General features: G+C 46.1%; 1 protein-coding gene across 1 annotated transcript in view; it reads left to right on the top strand.

Moving 5' to 3' along the window:
- The first annotated feature begins 256 nt into the window (after positions 1–256).
- The window catches only part of LOC147683307 (phospholipid scramblase 1-like), a 488116-nt gene continuing 474214 nt past the window's right edge, over positions 257–14158 (top strand). Inside the window, exons 1-2 of the mRNA XM_086942517.1 lie at positions 257–272; positions 1080–1181. Coding sequence (XP_086798643.1) covers positions 257–272; positions 1080–1181 — 118 coding nt within the window. The remainder of the gene's footprint in view (positions 273–1079; positions 1182–14158) is intronic.

Raw genomic sequence — 14158 nt, 5'->3', positions numbered from 1 at the left:
ATTAATGTGTCTGTGAATCAGCACCAATATGTGTAAGCTGCCTAAGACTCTTAAGGTGCCTTGGGCATAACTCAATTTTGGATGGGTGCACTAAGTATCGTTTATCCAGACAGTCGTAAAATATATGTAAAACAGCAATATTAATAATATTAATTTGTTTTTTCAAAAGTGCCTCATACCGTATTTCTGCCATTTCATAGTGCTGTAAATAACAGGTGTTACTGTTACCGAATTTAACAGTACTTTAAAGATTGTCATGCTAGATGTATCACGTAGGAATACTTCCCAGTTCACTTACCTGTTAAAAAAATTACAAACGTATGAACAGTTGCTGAAAAGGATACATTTGGGATTTTGCCACTGTACCACTTATCCAATTTCCCCAACGGCACACCTGCATTCTTTAGCTGTTTCATATTCTTACGTTGCCCTGGAAGTAACCATGATAGTGAATTTATAATTGGCAATGTGTCCCTGTATTATCAATCTAGGAAAGTCAATGGCCTATACATCAAATATAAAGCCATAATCGCTGTGTTCTAAGGATAACAAGAGAGATAGGCGATATAAGATATGCGACATGGTGCTATCAAAGGCTAGAGCAAATCAAGACAATGGCTAAGCACAAGGGGGCAGATTTATGAAGGACTTGCGCCGCCGGTGCGTCACTTTTTCCCATGTTAAAAATGACGCACTGGCGGCGCAAGGCCTTCATAAATCTGCCCCTAGATTTCTAAATGTGCAAATATTTCTTTGATCTGAGTTGACAGATATAAAAATGGTTTCACATTTAGGAAGTGTCTTGCAATTGATATCCTCACATTCACAGTATGCTACATGTGCTATATGTGTGAATGACAAATTTGCCAATATAATGAAAGAGATTTTGCTAAGTGTGTAATAAACCAACTTCTGCAAATAAGTACTAATTTCCTACTTGCACAAGTTAACAACAGCTATGCCATAGATTAAACGCATTAATGCTTTTCAGGCACAGTGCATAGCAAATGGCAGGATTTCAAAAGGAATACTGGAATAAATTACTCTGCTTAATACTACAAACATTTGGTCTGCTTCAGGAAATATGCTGCCACAGACTCCCGCTTACAATGCAGGTCCTGTTTCTCAAAGCTCTCAAGTCTATCCTGGAATGCCTCAGCAAGCACCTGGTCAAGTTCAAGGTAAGAGATATATAATATTGCTGTGTTAAAATGATTAAAAGTTATTGTACTATGTTACACGTGTCAGCCTTAGGGTGGTGGTCCCCCAAATCGTTTGCCTGCTTACCTCGAATTTTGCTGAATTCGTTTTTGTCGGCCTAAGGACTCTGTGCATGTTACCACTGCTAACCCGTGCTAAAAGTCTTGCACTCTCTCTCCTAAACATGGTTTGATTGACATATCTATATTTGGGATGTTTAATTTACCTATAAGTCCCTAGTAGAGGGTACTATATGTGACCGGGGTCTGTAAATAAATTAAATGCTACCAGTGGGCCTGCAGCACTGATTGTGCCACCCATTTAAGTAGCCCCTTAAACATGTCCCAGGGCTGCCACTTCAGAGCCTGATTGTGCAATTTACACTGCCATGTCAACTTGGCATTTAAAACCCCTCACCAAGCCTTAAACTCCCATTTTATTACATATAAGTCACACATAAGGTAGGCCCCATGTAACCCATATGCAAGGTGATATGTAATTAAAAGGTAGGACCTGTACTTTTAAGTTCTGCATGTTCTGGTACTGAAAAACTCCAAAGTTCGTTTTTTACTACTGTGAGTCCTACCCCATCCCATAGGTTAACACTGGGGATTCCTTCTTACATCTAATAAGCTTCAATTCCCAATTAGTAGGAGGTCAACTATCATGTGTAATGCCTATGGAAGTGTAATCTTAAATTGCTTTTAATGGCAAAGTCGAATTTATCATTACAATTTTAGAATTGACACTTTTAGAAAGATGACATTTTTCTGCTCTAGCCCTGTGTGCCTGCAGCCTGTATCTGATACACATCTGTAGGGGGTGGCAGCTGGACTTTGTGTATACCCCTAGACAGCCAAATACATTGGGAGCTTACGTATGAATTGATGGGCCATCCTGGGAGGGAGGGAGGAGGAGCTGTGCATAGCTTACACCTGAATAGGCTGTGTCCTACCCCCCCCCCCCCCCACACACACACAAAGGGCTGCATATCCTTTTGTAATGAGTCTGGAGTCAGGAGAGACAAGGAGGACCTCTTTGCACTTTGAAGACCCTTCTTTAAAGTCTCCCCCTCTTCAAAGGTACCAGTGGGTATAACAATTAGACTTTAGACCCTACCACTTCAGTACACTTCTGGACCTGTGAATACTCTTCCAAGAAGACGGATTGCTGTGCTGCTGAAGTAATACCACTCTGCTAGACTGAGGCTCTAGAAAAACTGTTTTCTTGTTGTACCGACCTTCTGCCTGCTTCCCTTTGGTCTGGGTGAGAAGGACTGGACCTGCATCCCTTGACCACCAGAACCCAGAGTGAATCCAAGGGTCAGTTGGCTAACTCCTGGGCTGAAGTCTCTGGGCCATAACAGACTTCCAACTATCCTGCTTCTACATCTGGCCTCTACTATTGGTGAGTCTGCCCTGCCAAGTGGTGCCACCTTAGTCCTGGACCCTTGGAAGTGGGCATAAGGTGCTTGTTCAACACTTCACAGCCGTTGCAGAGTCAAAACCGGTGCATCGCCGCTATTGGGTGATCAGAACTGACGCATCCTTGCTGCTGCATTTATCAGAACCAGCACATTGCCCATGTTTGAGTGGACCAGAATCGACGCATCACTGCATTTGTGTTGCTCAGAGCCTCCGCTCTGAGCAAGCTATGCATCTCTCAATAACAGCAAAAACGCTGAATCTGAAACTCTGCATTGCATTGGAGCTGACATATCATCGCTGTTGCACCGCCAGGACTACCGCCCGATGTTGAATGCATAGATCAACATCGGTGCATCGCCTCCTCTGCAATGCACAGTCTCCCATCAACAGGATCTTTGATATCAACACATCCCAGACTAACATACTTTTCCTCAGCAGGTCCAACCTGATCCCTGTGGCCGGCCCACACTCCATCGCGTTCGGAATGAACGTTTGCCTTTGTCCTGGCCCGGCTCAACTAGGTATCCCTTGTTGGTGCTTGGAGCTTTTTGGCACTATTTACACTTAATTCAGCACCTGCTATAATACGGCCGGTTCCCAAACCTCGAACTGTGGGTGTGGATCATAAAATTGCTGGTCTTCCATCCAGGACTCCTAAGCTCCCCATCTCCCAAACCCCTGTACATCCCAATGCTGGCGTTCCCCCAAGGCCTATCCCCAGTGAAGCTGTCCACCAACCGACCCAGGGCCCACGCCCCAAGAATAACTTTCGAGGGGGCTACATTGAGCTTCCTCCGGAGGCCAATGATTACGTGGTTGTGTTGACGGGCGTCCCCCAGATTGGAAATGACCAACACGAGAACCATTGGTCTCTGAAGAATAAGATAATGCACTGGCTCAATGTGAACAGACCGTTTTCAAATGGTCGGAGAAGCAGAGTCTTAATGGTTCGTCGAGTTCCCTGGGTGGGTCCCTCAAGGAAATCTGGTTCTGGGGACTGCATAGTGGTGACATTCGAGGACCCTTGCACGGCCCACCATATCTGCTCATGGCCCATTGACTGCGAAGGCTCTCCTATTGTACCTAGGCCATTGTCCTTCTTTTATCCGCCACGCTCCATGCATACCCAGGAAGGTGACTGGACACTGGTATGCCACCAGAGACGGAGGGGGCCCTCGAACAAATTTCAAGATTTCCCTAGACGCTGGCCTAGTCCATCAACTATGAACAGGTTTGGCTGTCTTGAAGATGTTGATTGACTCCCAAGGCAACTCGTTTCTCGATTAGCAAAAAAGGCTCCTACAGCCTCAGGGACCTCAGATTCCTTATTCCTGGTGACAGAATCTGTTGACACTAACCCCACATTTGCTCAAGCAATGCCGCATGCCCCGTCAACTGAGGGGGTATTGAATTTGTTGAATAATCTAGGATCCCAAGTGGCAGCGTATGAGCAGGATGTACCCCCTATGATTTCCTTGCCAACTCATCGAATGGCTCCGACAGTCGGGAAGGGGCTCACTGTAGCCAGGGCTCTTACCCAATCACAGAATGAGCCCTTACATAGACATTCTAGAGCTGTTGTAGTTTCGACAGGACCAGAGCCTGATCCGGCTATACCAGTCATTCTGTCCAGGGAGGTTACACCATGTAAAACCCAGTTAAAGATCTTAAGCTGGAATGTGGCAGGGCTTGCTCGCAATTTGGATATCCCAGAGTGGAACGCCTTTGTGGATCCTTTTAACATCTGCCTCCTGCAAGAAACCTGGTGCCTAGAACCCAGACATAGGGTAGGTTTCACAACTTATTTCGTCCCAGCTTCTCAACAACACGGCAGTAAAGGTCGCCCGTCTGGCGGCCTTCTCATATGGGTCAGCATAGATATGGGTCTAAGTGTAAGTCATAAAATTACTCAATCTCCTGATCTCCAGAGAATAACCATACACTGTCAGGGGGGCAGGTTGTTAGAAGTGCTCAACCTCTATCTAAGGGGGGCCAGGGGAGGGGCAACATCGTTATCCTCAACAGGACTGCACAATGAACTAGAAACCTGTAGTATTGACTCTTATGTACTTCTCGCAGGTGATTTTAATTGTTGCTTCGAGCCACTGGCCAGAGAGGACATTCTGGACACTTGGGAAGACGACACAAGGAGAGGTATTCCCACGCTCGCCCTAAAACCGATCCAAAAATGGACGCAGAGTGCAATAGATATCAACGCACTCTGTATGGAATACGACCTGAGAGCAACTAACGGTCGTTCCAGATCAGACCTCACGGGAGCGCATACTTACAACAGGGTGGGACACACCTCAAGAATAGATTATATTATGTTGAACCACAACCTATGGCCATTCCACCAAGATATGGAAGTTATATTGTCTTGCGACAGTGACCATAATCCTTTATCTCTAACCCTCACCCCGCCGTGGCATGACAGAAACCCAGTTAAGTCCGCTTCCACGTGGAAAACATCCCACGAACTTGTTCCTTCAAACTGTGGCAGGCGGCTAAAATGGGCCAAGGTGGCAGCGGATGAGGGAAGGATGGCACAAGCAAGGACTATAATGTTAGGTGTGAGGCCACGCCTTGATACTTTGGAAAACACAGAACATGCTGTGCTAGAGAGCTTTACAGAAACCATTGCAGCCCTAAGTGAACTGTTCATTATTCCCCAAACTAGGGTAAGGGCCACAACGAGAGGCGCCTCCAAGGCAAGAGACAAATGGTACTCTCCAAAGTGCCGGGCCGCCAAAGGGGAACTCATTTCTGCTGTGAAATCCAAAGACCCTGACAAAATTAGACTCGCCAGGAAATTATATAAAAAAACTATAGCCATGGCTAAGGAAGCACACGAACACAACTTCTGGAGTGAGCTAATAGATGCGAGTACTAAAAAAGACTCTAAGGGGTTTTGGGACCTGATGAGAGCCAGGGATAAGCCCATAGTCGCACAACTGACCTGTAACATCCCAGGTGAGGCCTGGTTCGCTCATTTCTCCAAGCTATACTCTGTCCCACTAGGTGTAGCACAATCAAACATTGGTATTTCACCCAGACTCCCCGATGCCATTACAACTAATGATTTCCCCTTCAATATTAAGGAAGTAGAAGGGGCAATCAAGTGTCTTGTTGCCAATAAGGCTGCTGGCCCAGACGGCATCCCCGGCGACCTGTTGAAAGAAAACATAGATGTGTGGAGTAGATTAATTGCCACTCTCCTGATTGAGGCTGTGTTGGGAGGTTGCCTTCCTGAGTCCTGGAGGGGTGCTGAGGTCGTCCCGATTTTTAAGAAAGGCTGTCGGGACGATCCAGCTAACTACCGCCCAATTAGTCTGCTTGACTCAACCCAAAAGGTAGCGGGCAAGGTAGTCTTAGGTAGAATCCTGCACTGGGCCGAAGAAAATAAGGTTTTGTCAGATTTCCAGGCCGGATTTAGAACAGGAACAGGCACCATCGAACAGACATTCCGCCTTCTAATGTTGTATTGGAAAGTGGTCGTATTGGGCAAGGGCAGTTTGTATCTAGTCTTCATAGACTTGCGAACTGCCTTTGACCTGGTCCCACGAGTCCAACTGTGGAATGTCTTAGAGGGGTTGGGTATCCCCTCCTATCTGTTGGGATTGCTCATTAAGTTCCATGAAAGCAACTTTGCTCAGATTAGGTGGGGTGACCAGGGGCAAAAAACATCTCGCATCCCTGTAGAGAGGGGTGTCCGCCAGGGTTGTGTGCTAGCCCCCACTCTGTTCTCACTCTATGTTAACGGAGTGGTGGAGCATCTTCTCCAACAACAAGCAGATGCACCCTCCCTGGCTGGCAGAAAAATACCTACGCTCCTATTTGCAGATGACACCCTCCTAATCTCAAAATCTCCATCAGGTATCCAAAAGTTGCTTTCTAGCTTGAAGGCCTTTTGTTACACCAAGGGGCTAGCTATTAATGTGAGCAAAACTAAATTCCTTGTCCTGAACCCACCTAGGAAATCTGTTATCCCCCCTGTTTTAGACTCAGTCCCACTTGAAAGAGTCAGGGAGTTCGATTATCTGGGCATTCGACTTTGTGACACCATGAATTGGAGGGCCCATCACCAAAAGGTCTTTCTGACGCACAAGAGGGTTACAGGGGCCCTGCTAAAAGAACAACGTGCCTCATCTCTTAAACCTATTGGGGCACTATTAGACATCTATAGGGCAAGGGTGGTGAGTGCGGCATTGTATGGTGCGGAACTGTGGGGTGTACAGAGAGTTGCCACCTTAACATACCTCGAAAACAACTTCCACAAGGACCTTATGAAGGTAACACACTGTACCCCCACACTCCCTCTCTTACTCGATGCAGGTACACGCCCAATAAGCGAGCAAATTAGGCTACGCCCCCTCCTATTATGGGCCCGGATATGGAATGTTCCTGAATTGTGTAGTTATGCTGACGCCCTAAGAGAACTCCTTTCCCTACCCGGCTGGCACAAGGTCGGTTGGCTCAGGGAAGTCAAGCGGCTTCTCTATGAATTGGGCCTAGGAGAAAGCTGGGCCAATAAAACTGCTCCATCTAAACAGATGCTTAAGAAAATTTATTGGTCATGGGTGGCTAATGAGAGAACAAGTAACTCCAATTTATGCAAATCTGCGGTTGAGTTTCTTTCTATCAAGGAGCTCCCAAATAAAGAACCATACCTGGACTTGATCTGCAACCAGGGTGACAGATCGTTGTATTTCAAATTCAGGGTGGGAGTGCATCCCATTGGACAGTTAACCTCCACTTGGAAGCCACCGTTGCAAACCGTTCCAAATTGCCCCTTCTGTGATTTAAGGGTTGAGTCTGTTGCTCGTTTGTTGTTTGAGTGTCCCGCTTATGCAGCGCCCAGGTCGAGATGGCTGAAACCACTATGCAGGAGCCTGGGAACTAGATCGTACCTGGAGGCATTACGTATATTACGATCTGATGCTCGTCCTTTTTTCGCCTGTTGTCTGGCAAAATTCCTGGGCTGGGCATGGCGGATAAGATCTGCACAGAAATTGCTGCTCCAGTAATACATTTTTGCCGTATCTGCCCTTAATTCGTTTTTATGCCTGGGTAAATAATCTATTTATGATATTTTACTATTGAATTTGTAGATTTTATGTAATGTGCATTGTTATTCTGATATGTATTTTATTCACCTTTGTATTGTAATGCTTTTATGATATGCAAATATATCGAAATAAAGCTATTTACTTACTTACTTACTTACTTAATTCTTCTAAAATCAATATCTCCAGTTCTACTTATTGGATATTTGTCATTTTAGTGCCAAATACTTTATTACAATAGAATCTATTTTTCTAAATTGTTTTGGGATTTTTGTTGTTTTGTGTTTTCATTTATTATTGTTTGTGTGCTGCATACAAACTTGACATATTGCCTCTAAATGCAGCCTGGCTGCTTGTGTGGCAAGATATCCAGGGTTAGGCACAGGTTAATTTAATGACTTTTAGTGTTTACACTGCATGGGAGTGTGGTTGCTGCTTGACTAAGGTTCACACCCCTGTCAACCAGCAACCTTCTACCAACTTTATCAGTCATTGTTCAAATATAAAATGTAACTGGTTACTAAGTAGTGCCAAATGAATTTATTTAATGGCATGAACGTCTGAGAACAGGTTGAGTGCTCTGAGTCTGGAACAACCTTTCTTCTTTCCACAATCGAGTCGGCATTTCTGAAATCCCTGTGCAGGTTTAAGTGTTGTTGAAGTTCATCTACCAATAAGTAGTTTTTAGCATGATGTAAGCAAGACCTCTTGCTGAGTACATACATAGAGAAGGGACTTTTTGGTTGATCCCACTTTTCCAGATTTGCTGATCCGCTCCCTTCAGCCATTGCTTCCATGTGCTGACAATCATGTTTTGCTTAAGGCCACAACATCTTTTGGATGTTTACATGTTTGCATTGTTTAAAACGTAGCCAATCATATTTGTTACTACATGTCCATGTCTGCCCTGTGTACTTTACGTAACCCCTCCAGCTTTTCCATGGTTGAGGCCTCTTACCAACTTCATTGCATTCTTGGGTGCAACCATACTCTAAGACATCAATCAGCTGACCTGAATTGACAACACAAAAGCTGCCTTTCTTTATTAACCCCTTCACCACGGGGGTAATTACCCCATTGCGCGGGGGGCCACGGTGCCGCAGTGCTCGTAATGAGCTCAGCTCATCACAACTCCACCCACTGACTGATTCTCCCGCACAGGCGGGGAATCAATTGCGCGTGGAAGTGCCGCGGCCGTTATGACGAGCCCAGCTCGTCTTGAGCACAGCTCCACTCTGCCTCATGACGAGCTGGGCTTGTCATAAGCATGGAAGGGGTTAAAGATAGCAGTTAGACCTGTCAGCCATAGGGTGGTCTTTCCTCTATCTTTTTCCATAATCCCTCCTATTTTTGGATTGTCTCGTTTTGTTGGCCCAAGGACTCTGTGCACTTTACTACTGCTAACCAACGCTAAAGTGCTTGCGCACTCTCCCGTAAACATGACAAAAATGACTTGTACCCAAGGCACATTTAATTTACTTAAAAGTCCCTAATAAAGTGGTATACAATGTGCCAAGAGTCTGTAAATTAAAATCTGCTTGTGTCCTATAGCACTGATTGTGTGCTCCCTTAAATAGCCTTGTAAAGCATGTCTCAGTTCTGAGATTACAGTCTGTGTGTGCAGTTTTAAACTGCCTTTATACCATGACAAAATAAATCTTTTGCCACGCCTAAAACTTTCTTTTGAATATATTTAAGTCACCCTTAGGGTAGGCCCCAAATGTCCCATAAGGCAGGTATTTATGCAGTTGATATGTACTTTTAAGTTTTATATTTCCTGGTAGGGAAAAACCCTCAACTATGTTTACTTATTACATTTAATAAGTGATAATTTTCAGTTGGGAGCAGGTGGACAAGTCGAGTTTGGTGTGTAAAGTATTGTAAATAAAAGACCTCACTAATGGTAAAGTTGAATTTTAAGTCACAATTCTGAATGCCACACTAGTGCCTGCAGTCTGTCCCTGGGTCACATGACTAGGTGTAGCTGGCAGTTGGCCTTTGTGTATTGCTCCCAGGCAGTGAGACAAAGGGTGGTGAGGTGTTGTTAGGATGGGACATGCTGATTTAACAAGTAGGAGAAACTGTTACCTCCCACATTTGCACATCACAAAGGCTCGGCCTAAACAAACTCACATTACATTTGTCACCAGTCTTTTGTGTCCCCAGACTAACTGGGGAAAGGGAGGAAGGGGATGCCTGACACCTCAGGGGGGTGGAACCCTCCAGAATCACTGCTACTTCAAGGTGGGCACCAGTTATAAATATTGGACCCTCAGACCCAACTCTTCAATTCACATCTGGACCTGTGGAAGACTCAGAAGGACTGCTGTGCTGCTATTCTGCAAGAAGGACTGCCACTATGCCGCCCTGCTGTGCTGCCCTGCTGCCCTCCTGCCTGAACAAGAATTACTAGACCTCTATCTTGAACCCAGGACCACCAGAGTAACTCCAAGAGCTATTTGGCTGGTACCCTGATCAGAAGCCTCAGCGGCAGAACGTGCTTCAACCATCTTGAACCCAGCTCCTGGACACAGTCTGCTGTGGGTGTTGTTCCCCAAATGTTACCATCCCAGTCCTGGACCCTTGAAAGTGGACCTAAAGATGGTCCCAGCTTAACCTGTGCAGCATGATGCTTCATCTCAGAGAAACTCCATATCGGAGCCGCTGTGCGACACAGGGCCTCCTGAAAACTCCACATCAGAATTGCTGTTCAATGCACCCACAACTCAGGACTTCACATTGCAGCCTCATCTGAACCACTGCTGTGTGATGCAGGTCTTCGCATCACTAGCCGTTCGCCAACGTCAGTTTCGACAACGACACAGGACTTCACAATTCACATTGCAAGCACAGCAGCTTCCTCAGAACCAACCAATGAGCGATACAGGACTTTCGCATTGCAAGTCCCTCATCAACCACATCCTCTACAATGACACAGGACCTCTTATTTCTGTCTCGCAGCTCCTCGGAACCACCGTTGCACAACGCATCTCCACACAAGGACCTCACATCGCCTCGGCGGACTGACACATCCTTGATAAAGGGGCATCGCAACACTCCGCAACCAGGATTTAAGGTACTTTGGTTCACTGGGCCTAACTGGGTTCCTGTAGCTGGCCAATGCTCCATCGTCATCAGCCTGAACTTGTGATTTTGTCCCGGTCTGGGGCAAACAGATATCCACAGTTGGTGTTTTAGGATTTTAGGCATATTTTCCTTTAAATCTTTCAAATTGCATATCTCTGGTTCTACAGTATGGATTTTTGTAATTTTGATCTTAAATTATTTATTACATTTTACTGTAATGTTCTAATTTGGTGCTGGGATTTTATTGTGTTGTGTTTCACTTTATTACTGTTTGAAGTACAGCATAATACTTTACAGATGTCTCTGAGTTAAGCCTGAATGCTTTGTGCCAAGGTACAAGAGGGTTTAGCACAGGTTAATTTGAAGTTTGCTTGTGACTTCACCTGAACAAAGAATTGTTGTCCCCCCTCCCCCAACCAGCAGCCCATTTTCCTACATTGGTACTCAGCGGTGAGGATTAGGACTTATCTTTGTGCAGTGAAAATCCCAGATAAGTAAATTCTCCTTAGTTTCTGATTAGCTGTTTTTTTATTTTTCTAAATTTAAGTTCCCAATCTCTTTTTCTTTCACCATGGACATGGATATGCTCGATGTGGACAGCCTCAGCAGGGCTGCGTTGCAGAAACTGTGCAAGAAGAGTGGGATGCATGCAGGAAAGAAGGACACACACCTAGATCTTCAGATTGCCCTCCGTGCCAGTGAATAGATCACAAGGATACAATCCTATCCATGAGAAGGAGGATATTTATGAAGAGGATCCTGATGAAGAGGGACTTGATTTAGGAAGAAAGGATGGGCTTGCTGTAGACCCTGAGCAGGAGCTTCCTGAGGAGGAAAACCACCTGCCCAATGAGAGAGAGCCCAGTGTGAGGGCAGGAAGCAGAGTGACTTCATAAAGCCTATCTACAGAGGAGCTGGAGGACAGGGAGGCAGAAAGGGAGCTCAAGCTGCAATTAGCCAAAATGAAACTGGATGCGAAGAAAAGGAGGTTAAATCTGAGGCTGAGAGGGCCTTGGCAAAAAAAGAAAATACTGCTGGAGCATGAGATAAGCTTGAAGGAGCTGGAGCTCAAAGCTAGAAAAGCCTCAGGGCCCAGAAGGTATGGGGGTAGCATACCTGCAGACTCTAAGGCACACAAGAAAATCTGCATGCCTAAATATCTAGGGCCCAATTTTGTGGTGGGAGGTTACAAAGAAAAATGGTTTTCTACTTGGTAGATAGCTCCAAGGGTACAGAAGGTCGCAGAGGAGTACTGGGGTATGTTTGGGGGTTACTAATAGAAATATATGCCGACAATGGGGAGGCATCTACTTCTCCACTTGAGGTAGGTGACCAGACAAACTAGCTATATGTGTGCTGAACTCCTCGAAGAACGGTCAGGGGTTCAGGGACAGACACAAACTCCTAAACCAGTCTTGGTGGGATTTCTTGAATTACTCCAGAAAGGCACTGAATGACTGGGTGAGGTGCAGCAATGCTGATGATTATGTTGGGCTGTACAAATTGGTTTTGAGAGAGCACATGCTCAGTACATGTTTTGCAGAGCTGTGCCAGTACCTAGTTGTTAGCAAGCTGACAGATCCCAGGAAGATTGCTAAGGAGGCGCAACCCTAGGTCAGCACCAGAGTGTCCAAGAAGGACTCCAAAAAGGGTGCTCAAGGTTCCCACCATCGGAAACAGGGGTAGATAAAAACAAGAAGTAGTTCAAAAGCTCCAGTTATCCGGGGAAAGGGCCCGTCCCCACTCTGGCCATCCAAAAAGAGTTTTGTGGGGAAAAACACAGGTAAATTTGTCCCTAAGGGCTACAAGCGCTACCAGTATGGGTACACCAAGGGATATTCCAAGTGTCCTAGAAGGGCACAACCCCCCTGTGGTGGGCAGTGTATAACTTGGGGAGGAGATGGTTTTTGTCAGTATTGGGGGCAGCATAGGTTTCTTTACTTTCACTGGGTGCCTAAAGTTCACATGCCTTCCAATACTTCCAAGTATAGACAGTGTATCACCATCAATTATGGTGACACAGGAAGGGAGTCAAGAGAGCCTGGAAGTGTGCTCCAGGCAGCTGCAAGTACAAGTAATGACTGTGGCCTTGGGAAGCCAATCACTGAAGTTCCTGGGGTACTTGCGGGTGGGGCAACAGAGGTGGGGGTCCCTGAGCCATCAGGGGAAGATGTTGCCTCCCTAGGAGACCCGCCTGAGCTTTCTGAATGGCATGTTGAGTGTGAGCCCTCCAGGAAGAAGTTCTGCAAAGCACAGAAACAGTGCCAGACCCTAGAAGGCCAGAGGCGGAAGGCTGAAGCCCAGGCCCCTGGTGATACCTCTAGAAATCACCTTGCCCCATGTGCTGGTGGTTTCCAATGTTACAGGACCTTCCTACTGAGCCTGGCTCATGAGATACCCTTGGCAGGACAAGGCTTTTAACAGGCTTGCCACCCACTTTTAATTTTCCCCGGATGAAGACAACCTCAGATGCTTTCTGTAGGAATTGCCTCACCTGCCAGACCAGTGGGAAGACAGGGAAGAAGCTTAAGTCCCTCCTGACTCCCATTCTTGTTGTTGGCACCCTCTTTGAGAGGATGTGCATGAACATTGTAGAGACCTTAGCCCTTAAAACAACCCTGGGCAACAGGTTTGTGCTGGTTTTGGTAGACCATGCCACAAGGTAATACCTATGAGTACTGTGACTACACCTGCAGTGGCTAGGGTCCTAATAGGGATTTTTACATGTATGGGTTTCTCTGAGGAAGTGGAGTTTGACAGGGGCACCAACTTCATATCTGCCTACATGATGCCCATGTGGAAGGAGTGTGGGGTAATCTACAAGTTCTCCATACCCTGCCATCCCCAGGCTAATGGACTTGTTGAGAGGTTTAACAAGACCCTGAAGTGCATGATTATGGGCTTGTCTGAGCCCTTAAGGGGGAAGTCATGTAGGATGCCACGCCTACTCTTTGCATAATATGAGGTACTCAAGAAAAAAGTAGGGTTTAGGCAATATGAACTCCTCTATAGTCACTGTTGGACATGATCCTCCTTAGATGAATTTACCCCAAAACCTTTTGTTTTTCCTCTTAGTCTTTGCAGACTCTCTCCGCATGACCATAGGAATCTGGGCACCTTCCCATTGTACTGCAGATGGAAGGTGCACATGCCTACCTCGCCCTCATTGGGCCTTGGTGTGAACCCGATGGGGTCAGGTGCCTTACCTTCGTGCGCTCTGTAGACAGGTACAAAACATACCCGGGACAGGTACGGCACGGGCTAATAGTGGGACGCAGCACTGAGTGTGCCACTCACCGGTTAGCATGTCAACCCTGTATCGGGTCTGCCAAGACCGGCATAGAGGGCGCCATTGTGCCCCTGCCTAGGTTGACATCA

This window comes from Lissotriton vulgaris, chromosome 11, assembly GCF_964263255.1.
Source record: "Lissotriton vulgaris chromosome 11, aLisVul1.2, whole genome shotgun sequence".
NCBI classification, from domain to species: domain Eukaryota; kingdom Metazoa; phylum Chordata; class Amphibia; order Caudata; family Salamandridae; genus Lissotriton; species Lissotriton vulgaris.
The sequence above is the reverse complement of the archived record's forward strand: the minus strand, read 5'-3'. Positions and strand labels throughout refer to the sequence as shown.